Genomic DNA, 12286 nt, shown 5'->3' on the forward strand with positions numbered 1-12286 from the left:
CAGGTTTTTGCCTCTGATGTTGCCTCTGTCCTGCAAAAAAAAATAGTCCTTAGTTTTATTTTGTTTCAACCATACAACTTCGTGATAACAAATATGTAGCTGTCACAGGGTGGAAGTGTTTGCTAAATTGTATCTACTGAGGTGATGTAGCTGAAGAGGCACAGCAAGGTAAGTTTAAAAGCCCTGGCCCTTGTGTACTGTGGTCTGCAGTCTGTGCTGTACAGAAACGTGTTTCCTCATGCCACGCTGTACTATTTTACTGGTTTTTCATAGTAACTGAGCTGTTATGACTTGGTGACCAGAACACTCGTACATGCTCTCTAGATCTTGAAAGGCTTCATCACGGTATTGATGATATGGGGGGAGAAATTGAACATGAAGCTGCAAAGCTGCTTTTTGGTTTGGGGTTTTTGCCAATGCTTAGGGTCCTAGGATCACCTCGTCTAGGCATGTGTTGTTCTTTGTTTTTAAATAAAAAATTAAAACTCACAAAACTCTTCTCTGTTCTTTCCACATGTCCTTCCTCAAAAGCATCTCTTCTTTAACACCTGGTTTTGATTTACTGCTTTAGTGGGAGGTGTTGAACAGGTGCTGTGTGTAACCTGTTTACACAACACACCAAGCTGTGGTACCTCGGTTAATAGGAAGGAGCAACTGAAGTTCAAAACCTTGCCTATTCTTGTTCTGTGTGGTGTTGCTTTCTTGGTTTTTGTTTTATTTATTTATTTTTTAATTTTGGTATTTCAACCAGAGTACTTGTAGCACTAGACCCCATTTGTAGATTTAGAAATCCTTATTGAGAGAAGGGCAGAGAAGTAAAAAATGGTGATTTTTTTTTCCAGAATTGTTCCACAATTTATAACGTTATTTCTGCTAAGCATCCTTTATTTGCATTTCTCAACTGTAATGTTTAATTTTAAGGACTTCATCTGACTAACAGCGGCGTAACGTTAGGAAGAGGGCAGTTTTGGCAGAAGCATCACCTTGACGTAAAGCGTGTTCAGGGCGTGTTTCTTTTGCAGGGGGAGGAGTTGCGTTTTTATTTTTTATTTTTGTTATAAGTAATAAAATTTGTTCAGGAGGCCCAGCCCGCCGCGGGGCTGCCGGGAAGGCGGCGGGAAGATGGCGGCCGGCGGCGGGGCGGGAGCGGGGGGCGGCCGGCAGCAGGCGGCGGCAGCGACACCGGGACCGGCACCAGGAGCGGCCCTGGCCCTGCTCGGCGCGGTGCCCGGCGCCCCCAGCTGCCCACACGGTGAGCATGGGGTCCTTAGTCCCAACGAGGGGCTCTGGGGGCCCTGACTGAGTGACCGCGGTGTCCGGGGGCGTTAAAGATGTTAAAAATGTGTCCCGTGTGTCGAGGTGTAATGGCGTCTGTCCCGCAGGTCCGGCGCTCCTCTTCGTAAAGGTCAGCCACGGCAGAGAGGAGGGGAGAAGATTTTATGCTTGCTCGGCTTGTAGGGATAGAAAAGATTGTAACTTTTTCCAGTGGGAGGATGAGAAGGTAAGCGAGGGCTGCTTCAGACTAAGTAAACATTGGGGATTTTTTGCTCTATTTTACAGAAAACTGAAAAAAAATATGTTCTGGAAATCCGTGGCAATTGTTTTGTAAATTTCGTCTAATAGTTTGTATTCAGGTAGTGGACTATTCTTGCAGTGGAGAAGTGTTTCATATATAGCTTTCAAGGAAGGCTGCGTACATTTTGAGCAAAACTGGTGTTTGTTTCTGTATCACCAAAACACTAAGGAATTCAAGTTATGAATTTTGCTAATACCATGAGATGTTGAACAAAAAACGATAGTTCTCATTCCAAGTGGTTCTCATCTTCCATGGCTAAGACAGAAAGCCTGGTGGAGATAGGAAGATGGTGTGTAAAATACACGAAATAGTGGGGCCAGTGGGATGCTCAGTAGTCTCAGAAGATCTGCAGCACTTTTCTTAAAGATGTTTGGTCAGAAAACTGGGGGGCAACAAAGTTCAGATTGGCGTGTATTGATGGAAAGCTTGCCATAGCTTCTGTACGCTGCATTCTGTTCCCTTCTGTGTTACATTAATGAGTATCTTGTGGGTATTGTCCTCAACACGTTGACAGGTTGGAATTTATTTGGGTTCATAAACTTTTCAACCCTATCCTAACTACTGTTGAAAAGTTTTATGACGTGAACATTAAGTGGTTAATCACTTGTATTGATTTAAATGGTATTCCTAGTAAAATTTCACTATTAAGGTCACTTGTGTCACAGGGACTTTTGTTCCTTTGAATTTCCCTGTCTCACCCTTTAAACAAATCTAAGTTTTGTATAAATGTCTTGAAACTGTTAACTATAAAACAAACAAGTATGTTGTGTGGAAGCAAAGTAAGAGAATCAGCAGAGCTGACGTGCTTTTAAAAAAACAGCACACACAAGACTTGGGATGCTTTTCCACTGTCAGTCGTGCAGGGTAAGGTCATAGCTCTGCAGAGGGAATGCAGCTGTTGGAATGCATTCATAGACAGTACATCCCTCTCTGTCTGCATAATAAACATGTTTTGAGATTTTTCCCCCAGTATTACATGTGGTAGAAGAATGAAATTATTATTATTTTTGCATGGATTAAATTCAGAAAGAGAGACTTCTGTTTCGCAGGGTGCCACTACACCGCAGTCATGCTTGTTTCTGAGTGGGGAATCCAAGGAATGTAATAGTTTTCCTGAGCAGGATAACTGAACCATGAGACCTTTGATTGATCCTTTTTGTTTAATACTGAAATTGAATCTACAACGCAGTGATACCTGTTTGTTTTGTAACTTCTTATATACATAAATTTTACAGGTGTCAGAAACTAGGCTCGCAGCACGTGAAGAATATAATAGAAATCATCAGCCGCCTTTTACTCACAGACAGAATGTGGAAAGGTATTGTTTCTAAATGCATTTTCTTTAGGAAAAATCAGTCTTACATAGGTTAAGGTACTCTGAATGTGGACATAATAGAGATATTTAGAAAAATAATAAATGGTTGACTGCAAAAAGTAAATAGCATGAAACATCTAATTATAACATGGTGTTTTCGACCCAGGAACTGTCTTCTTTTTCATAGGTATTTATATATATATGAAAATATATATACTTCTTACACTAATGCTCACAATGTACTAGCAAGAGGTCAGTAGTGGTGTGAGTTCAAAAAGTTATTCCTAACTTTCAGTGTGAAAAGACACAAATGCAGTACGCTAATAATAATCTGAGAGTCTTGTGTATAAGCATACAGGACTGCTTGCTGGTAGTTGTTACAGAGGCTTTGCTCTGTAACTGAGTTATTTTCTGGGAACTCTCAATGTATTTGGCCAGTGTATTATTGCCAAGTGCTTTTAGGGGAGGCTTTTTCAAAGTGTCTTTGAATATTTTTTTTCATAAAAAGTACTTCATTGACATGCAGTTAGTGGAATTTTATAAAAGCAGCTTAAGCAACATGCCTATTTAAATGTATTACAAAATATGAAACTCCTTTCATTTCTTTTATAGAGGGTTTTTCAAAAATTTTTTTTTTTTTAAAGGTACGAGAATTTTGTTCTGTTGCCGTTATCAAAGAGGAGGTTTTGCCAGGAATGTCAGCAACTGCTATTGCCAGCTGAATGGGGAAGACATTCCAGTCACCAGATCCTGTGTGATATCTCCACTGCCCAGTTAAGAAGTCCCAGTCAACTTCTGTATCCACTGGAAAATAAAAAAACAAATGCACAGTATTTATTTGCAAACAGAAGTTGCCAGTTTCTACTGGACCTTATTATTTCGTTAGGATTTAGACGAGTGCTCTGCGTTGGAACACCTAGGTACGTCCGTGGGGATTGTTACGCTTTCAAATAATAGTACTGTCTTAGAACTGTGCAGCTTACTAATATTTAAAATTTAAATAATCTAAGATTCTCCTATAATAAGAGGTTCACTATGCTTTAATTGGTTGGAATTATCCAGGCATCTAGTGGGACCTTGCTTAGACCTCACAAGATACACAAGAAGAGTGTAGCAGCACTGCAGTTAACTTCCCACCCAGCCACCTATTTTTTAAATGTCCTTTGTTTCTCACAAAACGGATAACAAGTTTCTTAGCTTATGGTTTGGTGTTTTTTTTTTTCATGGTGATCCACTAGTGATGATACCAGATGATACCTGAGGTATCGTCTTTTAAGACTAACATAGTTTTCTAACTTTAATAAGCTAAATAGAATTATTCAAATTCAGATTACTCCATTTTCTTTATCTGTTTGGTTTTAGGTTTAGTAAAGTACCAGACATTCTTGTCTTGCAAGATATTTTCTGAAGCCAGTGATTATATGTTAAATCTCTTTGCTCCGATTATACTTCAGGCTTCATGAAATGATCCAGTCAAAAGCATCACAAGAAGAAGATTTCAGGGTTAGAAGCCTTCTGCTAGATATTGATTTCAGGTAGGTTTTGACAAATGTTTATCTGCGTGAAGAATATGTGCAAATATTTGTATTTTAATACTTTAAAAGATAAATTGGTGTTTGTTTTCTGTTTACGATCTCTTTCTTCTCCACTTCTACACACATACACAAATGGCAGCTAGTTTATGAGAAAAAATAATTGTACTTTATAATTCCTGGTACTGTGTTGTCAGTAATCAAAACCTTCTTTGCTAAGGTCTTGTTTTCACTGTAAATGCCCCTTAGGGCAGGCAAGAAGATATTTCTATTTTTCTGTTACTGTTAAAACTTATTTTGCAGGTATTCACAATTTTACACAGAGGATGAATTCTGCCACTACAACATGTTTAATCATTATTTTTTTGGTGGAGAGGTAAGAGCAAGTATTTCTTGAATGCTTTGTAAAGAAGTACATGTTGTTGATGCAGAATTTTGTAAGAATATCCTGTCAAGTCTAGATGGTTTGTTAGAAAGCAACTGTTATGGGATGAAAGCGGTCAACAATACTGGAAATCAAAAAATAACAGTGCCTCTTCATGAATTCTTTCCCACTTGGTTCAACGATAAGTTGCATGTTAAATTCATGCTAAGTTTACTTACCTTAGCTCAGCTTTCCCTAAAAGACAGTTTGGTGTGACTTGTTGCCTTACATAAGTATTGGTTAGCCCTGTTTCTGTGTTGCTACCACAGAATTAATTGTTTTGTTCCCAGCCTTCACAAGCCCAGTGGATGCTCCAGTACTTGTTCACTGATGTACTGGTGGGAGGGAAGAGGAGGTTGTCCTGGTTTATACCAGGCAAGCGAGTCAAAAGATTAAATTTGTCATAAAATGAAGTTGAATTAGTGTCCTAGGTAAAACAAATGCTGAATTTGTAATTTGTTGTTTCTTTTTAAATGGCACATTAAGTACTTGAGTTTGTTAGGAAACTTGCAGCTACAATAGAACATTTACTGTAGGTTGTTTTGTTTTTTTTATGGAGGATCATAGTGTAATTTAATTCCAAACACTTTTCAAAGCACTTAGCCCAGTAATTTCCTCTATCGTTTGCTTTTCTCCTGCCATTATTAGTAAGCTGCCACGGATTTGTATAAACATGCTCAGTGCAGTACATTTCACACTGTGTACATAAGGTTTTTTTTGTTTTTTTTTTTTTTTTTCATTCTAAAGCCTAACTTTAGCAAGTTATTGAAAATAAAAAAGAATCCTCTAGGATGAAATGGAAGGGTTCATATACACAAGAAGAAATAACCAACAGTGTTAAAGTTGAAACTTCTAAAATAATAATTATCTTGCCAATACAGTCTTTTTACAGTTCTTTAATCTACATTTTTAGAAATTAATCTTTCTTACAGGCTGCACATGAAACTTGTAGGAAATTCTTGCATCAAGACAAAGATGAAAGAGTTATTATGGTGACTGATCCCCCATTTGGAGGTTTAGTGGAAGCACTGGCTTCCAGTTTTAAAAAACTGATGGCAATGTGGAAGGAGACAGAAAAAGAAGGTATGTATTACAACCAGATAGGTGGGTTAAGCTGTAACATCACTGTAGGAAAAAGTACCTATTTAAAAGTCTGTAATTCTTGTGACTTGCGTGAATGCCAACGCACTCATAATTTCTAAAAATAAACTTCCATATGTTTAATTTACCTTTGTGATAATAAAGTTCTTCTAAGTGCCACATTTTTTTTTTTTAACAAATCCCCTTTGCAATTAAAATGGACTTTAAGATAGAGAAGAATAAGCTATGAAAATAGTAACACTTCTTACCAACCTAGGCAGGTGATACAAATTGTTAGAAGTAAATGGAACTTAAAAGCTCAGTATACATAAACATGCCAAAAACTTCCTGCCCCCTAAAAGAACTAATTATTATGCCCAGAGTGACATGTGTATGTTTATGTATTCAGAACATTTACTGTATTTTTTTTCATGCTTCACATACATTTGTTTTTTTTTTTTAATGTAAATCTAAATCTTTTCATCACAAGGTTATGAGAACCAAGAGATGCCCATGTTCTGGATATTTCCATACTTCTTTGAGTCTCGTATTCTTGAATTTTTCCCAAGCTTCAGTATGATGGATTATCAGGTATGACCAAGCCCAGTTAATTTGCTAAATTTCAGTCGTGCAGTGTGAACAGGAATATGATGAAAGGGGATATGATGGTATTAGCCACAGATGGGCCTTCCTCAACTTTTTGTTCTGTTGGAGGCACTGCAAAGCATGTGATGCTCATCCTGTGAACCCCAGATTCTGTATTTGTATTAGTCATACCTTTGATAACTTTGTCACACTCCTACAGCTTATTATATACCTTTAGCTTGTCTGTCACCTCTCCATTAACTCATTTCTTCTGAAATGTTTTCAGCATGACAAAATTTGCACTAATTTTAACATGTGCATATTGCAGAAGTGAAGAGGTAGCTTGAGGAAGAGTGTTTAATTTTACCCAGTTATTGAAATGTCAGTAGCTTGATGGGTAATGCCCAGCCCTGGTAAAAAGAAAGCTTAAGGTCTTTACTATCCAGAACTACTGGGACAAGAGTAGAATTACAATGGACGTTTTTGGAATTACATAATAAATGAAGTTGTCAATGATAATTTGGCAACAGTTTCTCTAATGTCGTATTCATTCTACAAGTTGTTTAAGAATGTTTACATCAGTGACTTTTGAGAGTTATATCGTGTATTGATGATGTTAATTTTATTTTCTTATATAACAAGTCTCCTTAAAATTTGACATGGGTATTCCAGACAACATATTTGTATTATGTAGAATGGAATTCCTAGAATAAAACTGGAAACTAATGCTAGTCTAGATTCTGTTCCTATGGGCGTTCAAAGATGAGAATTTCAGGGGCATGTTTTAGGAGGCAGTGCTGGAAAAAGCAGTGCTAATTGGGTTTGCAACTTCGTAATTGTTCCGAGATGGGTTAAGATGGACATCAATTCTTGTTCTGCTGGACAGAACAAACAATATAGTTCTTTTTTTTTTTTTTTTTTTTTTTAATAGGTTGCACTTTTGTAGAACAACCCCTTCTTCAGTATAAAACAACCAAAATGTTATTTCAGATCACAGAATCACAGAATCACAGAATTTCCTAGGTTGGAAGAGACCTCAAGGTCATCGAGTCCAACCTCCAACCTAACGCTAACAGCCCTCCACTAAACCATATCCCTAAGCTCTACATCTAAACGTCTTTTGAAGACTTCCAGGGATGGTGACTCCACCACTTCCCTGGGCAGCCTGTTCCAGTGCCTCACAACCCTTTCAGTGAAGAAGTTAGATGCCCTATGCAAAAGAATAAAAAGGGAGAAGTTAACTAGGATAGTTGCAGTGGTGGGAACTTGGTTTCCTGAGTCTAGTCTGATATTATGCTGCACAAATTTAAAAAGAAATGAGGCAAAATACTTGCTGTAGAATTTGTAATCAAATTTGAGGTTAGAGTCCTTTAGATAAAAATGACAATTTCATAAAGAGAATAAATATGCAAGTAGTTCTGTCTGTGCTTACCATTCAATATAAGACTTCTTTTTAAAAATTTATGTTTTTTTCTAGGTAGACTATGATAATCATGCACTATATAAACATGGCAAGACTGGTCGCAGGCAGTCTCCTGTCCGTATCTTCACAAACCTCTCCCCAAGTATGATTGTACTCCCTGTAGAAGAGGGCTACAGGTAAGTTGTGTTAACAGGCAAAAGACTGAACAAATGTTTATTTTTAATTAGGGTATAAAGGCTCCAAAAGACTTTGGAATGTGCTCTTCAGTATTGTCATACCAAACGTCTGGATGGCAGGTTCAAGAGCATGTTTCACTAAGTGTAAGGTCACATGTTCTGTAAAAAATGTGTAGGAGACTTGGACGTCCAGAAGGAGTTCACATTTTCCGTTGTGGAATGATAGGAAATGTGTACGCCTCTGGGAGATGGAGATGTACAGCTGTCCCAGATAATCAGCTTCGTTGAGACACTAGTTAATAACATGCACACCAAGAGAAGCATCAGGGATGAATGAATTTTACTGATTGAGATCAATTAATGGGATTTGGTTCAAATTACTGCAAAAAATATGTTGCTAATTTGAATTCCTGCACCTGAATTTTTACTGCTTTTTTGTGCAGTGTTTGAATGATTATGAAGCTCTAGGCGTAAGTGGTGGCTTATGTATCAAAAACATAATCTTTGATTCAGCAAAGTGATTTTGTAATCCTTATGTTTATTTTTGTTGTATAAATTTCATTCATATTGCTTCATTAGTAAGTAATGGACCCAAACACTTAGAGTTTTCTTTTTAACAGGTTCTGTGCTATATGTCAACGATACGTTAGTTCTGGCAACCAGCACTGTGAGATATGCAATTCATGTACATCAAAAGTAAGTATTCTGACTTCTTTCTGGGTGATGATTTTAGCAATAGTCTAATAACTTCTGTAGCAATTGGTCTGGTAAAAAAAAATATTTTGATACTGATTTCCTTGGGAAACCCCAGACATTTCAAGTTGGTAGTTTAGCTGACTTCACTGGACATCATTCATAACTTGCTGGGAATTAATTTCTGTTTCCTGATTCCTTTCTGTTGGAAAGAGGACTGGAAAGGTTAGCTGCTTGCCGCTAAGACCACACCTTTTGTCAGTGGTCTGTTTTACACATACCTTTCTTCTTATGTTTCAGAAGTTGTAGAACTTGTTAAATTCAAAATGCAGTCATTTTACTGTGGTTGTCACAGATTCTCAACACTGATGTGTTTCAATTATGGTCCTTTCTACACAGGACCTGTTTCTTTAAATAATGGGGACCATGTACTAGAAATTCAGTTTTAAAATAGAATCAATGTTTTTTAAAACAAATACTGCATTTATTCATCTTTTATTTGCAGGATGGTAGACAATGGAAACACTGTAGTCTTTGCAAAAAATGTGTAAAACCCTGTAAGTACAGAAAAATATTTCTCTAAATAAAAGTACACTTAAGGTATATTTCAAAGAAACTGAGATGACAAATCAGAAGAGAAAATATTCTGTAAGAGTAGTAAAATGGGATCATACAGAAGACATAACTTAAAGGAAAAATCTGTTTTACACAAGTTGCCATAAGATAATGTAGTTATTTCCACTCAGTGGAAATATACCTCAGTTCTTCTCAAGACTTATATTTGTTATGGGAAGACTGAAATATTTCAAGCTGTCATGTGTTTCCTAATTTTGTAAACTTTTTCATTAGAATTTTATAAAGACACAAGCAATTGCTAAAATGTTTGTGAGGGCATGATCAAGTTATGCTTCATACACAAATGAAGTTGTATTTAGAGTGATGTTTTATTAGCTGAAGCAACCATTTGAAATGGTTGCCAGTATTGAAATTGTATCTTTGAAAAACCATTTTAACATGTGAGCCGTTTTTTCATGTTAAGGTCATGTACAGGATAACAGCTCTAATGACAAAATAATTCAGTTATATTGAAATAGTTACACGGTATCTCTAATGAATATTTATCAAGTATGGTAAGGGACCAGAAAATGAGTATCTATATCCCTGAAAAAGTAAAACAAAATATCAAACCTCATAAAACAGCCTATATTTAAAACTCAGCTTCAGAATGATAATAACCTTCTCAAGATCGTAAGTCATGTTACTTGTTTTGCAGCTTGGTTTCACTGTAACAACTGCAACTGCTGTGCTCTTCAAAACCACACTTGTGAGAAGACTGATGCTGGCTGTTTTGTTTGTGGCAAGGAAGGTCACAAGCGCAGTACCTGTCCCAGTCTCTCCCGCACTAGAACATCATGCCAGTAAGTGTGATACTGTATTAATATAATGAAAAATAGCTTTCAGATGAGAGTTGACCCTATTTCATAGAAATAATTTAGGAAGACAGAATTTTAGGCTTTGCATGCTGGTGCTGGCTTTTCAGTATTTTCAACACTTTCAGTATATTCAGACAGCTTTTCAACACTTGCTGTGTTGCTGGGGAGTATATACTAAAGGAGGATATGATAAAAACCAGCTTCATTTAGACAGGTAACTTCCTATAGTTCCCAGTTCCTTAACTATGACTTCTTTCAAAAGGGATTTATACAGATCCCAAACTTGGTGAATGGTGCATGGCGTAGCTCTGCCAAGAACATTCAAAATTAATCTAAAGTAATGTAAAACTTTTATTCCCTTCAGATTTCTCACAGAAGGGCACTACACAGTTTTTATTGTTTCTAGTCTCTTTTGCTTTGTTGTAGAATGTTGGTTTTTTTTTTTTTCAATCTGGTATTTCAAGTGTTTGCTGCAGTAAGGTCTAAATCTGGACCATGTAATATCTTTATTAATAAGGGGGACATAAAGTACATTTATTCTGCCATGACCGTGCTTCTGTAACATACACAAGTGCATACTTATATATATGTCAATAGACAAGAAGTCTATTTGATAGTCTTCAGAAAGAACTAACTGAAAAGAGGGAAGGGGGGTTGCTAAGAGATGGTCCAGCAGTTGGCTCAGTTATTCCAGTTTGGGATAGTTGGCCCACACTTTTGTAACTTACCCTGCAGATTGTATGGTTTTGTTTGTGATTCTTGACTTAAATGGAACTAACAGTGGAGATGCAGATCTTCCTTCCCCAATGATGTACCTCTCTTGGGTAGTGAGATTCAGGCAGTTAACCTCTTGGGTCAGCATCAAGATGTTGACCAGCTGCCTGCTAGATCGTAGTGGACTACAGGTGTATTGCTTCATGTCCTGCTATGACATTAATCCAAGATTTTGTTATGGAGTATTAGAGTTAAAATGCAGCAATATTTTGTTTTATGTTACTCCTTCCCTTAACAGTTCTTTGTTTGCTTAAAAAAGTAAAAATGATACTAAAAGAAATTCATGAAACCTCATCTGTTTCTTCAGTCAGGTATATCTTGTACTGGGATGGTTTAGTCCTTTCAGGCTATCAGTATTTTATTTAGCTGATTTCTTACTGAAAATAATGTGTGTTTCATTTGTCTAATAAAAACACCTGTAAATATTTTACTTATTAAAATTACTCAATGTTTTGTGCTATGAAATGCATCCTTTGTAGGGCACAGAAAACAAATAACTTACTAATTTTATTTGGGTAACATATTTGCACTTCATAATGTTATTAAACTTTATCTGTTTTCTTCTACACCTTTCTATTATATATTCTTACATAACCTTCTCAGCTCAAAAGTCCGTATGTGCTGTTTTATACTTGGTCAGTGGCATTTTTTAAGTTTCCTATAGGCAGTTAAAGGTAAATGCTGAATGAATACATAAATGAAAAACAATAAATTGCAGTAAAGTGGACAAACAGTTTTAGGAACATTAAATGTCGTAATGCTATAAGATGGAACGTACTGTGAACTTGTTGTGACAGTACTTTGAAGTTCATATACTTATATGGACAGATTATATAAAATATCAGCAAATGTAGAAAAGTCTGTTCCCTGTTTTATTCTAATCTGTTTATTTTTCTTGCTTTACAGAGCTGACAAAAAGCAAAGACAGAAAACTCTAAAGAGGGTAAAGATAGGGATCCATAAAAGATTGGCTATGAAACACGCCATATTCTCCAGAAGAAAAATCAAGAATAAGAAAAAAAAGACATGACCTCTTGATATATAATTATTTAAGAGACTTCTATGGAAAGGCTTTGATTCTTTTTTTTTTTTTTAATGTTAATATCAACGTTCAAAATAAAACCTGATTTAAAGTGACAATTCTGTTGTTGCACATCATTACTGGAGCAGAGGTGCGAAATAAACCACGCTCTTTACCGTGTGTTTGTATAATGTCACAATTTTGTGTGTTTACGTCTCTGTTTTAGTACAGGAGTGCTGCTGAGAGGCCAGGTG

The 12286-nt window shown here is 36.5% G+C and overlaps 1 protein-coding gene across 1 annotated transcript; it reads left to right on the top strand.

Moving 5' to 3' along the window:
- Positions 1 to 1098: 1098 nt before the first annotated feature.
- ZCCHC4 (zinc finger CCHC-type containing 4) lies at positions 1099 to 12190 on the top strand. The gene is made up of 13 exons (XM_084516488.1): positions 1099 to 1252; positions 1383 to 1501; positions 2812 to 2894; positions 3536 to 3811; positions 4346 to 4426; positions 4727 to 4799; positions 5780 to 5930; positions 6418 to 6518; positions 7990 to 8111; positions 8732 to 8807; positions 9310 to 9361; positions 10078 to 10222; positions 11918 to 12190. The coding sequence occupies exons 1-13, from the start codon at positions 1123 to 1125 to the stop codon at positions 12039 to 12041; spliced, it is 1533 nt and encodes a 510-aa protein (XP_084372614.1). The 5' UTR covers positions 1099 to 1122; the 3' UTR covers positions 12042 to 12190.
- The last annotated feature ends 96 nt before the right edge of the window (positions 12191 to 12286 follow it).

Source organism: Aythya ferina (assembly GCF_964211825.1).
Source record: "Aythya ferina genome assembly, chromosome: 4".
In the NCBI taxonomy this organism is placed as follows: Eukaryota; Metazoa; Chordata; class Aves; order Anseriformes; family Anatidae; genus Aythya; species Aythya ferina.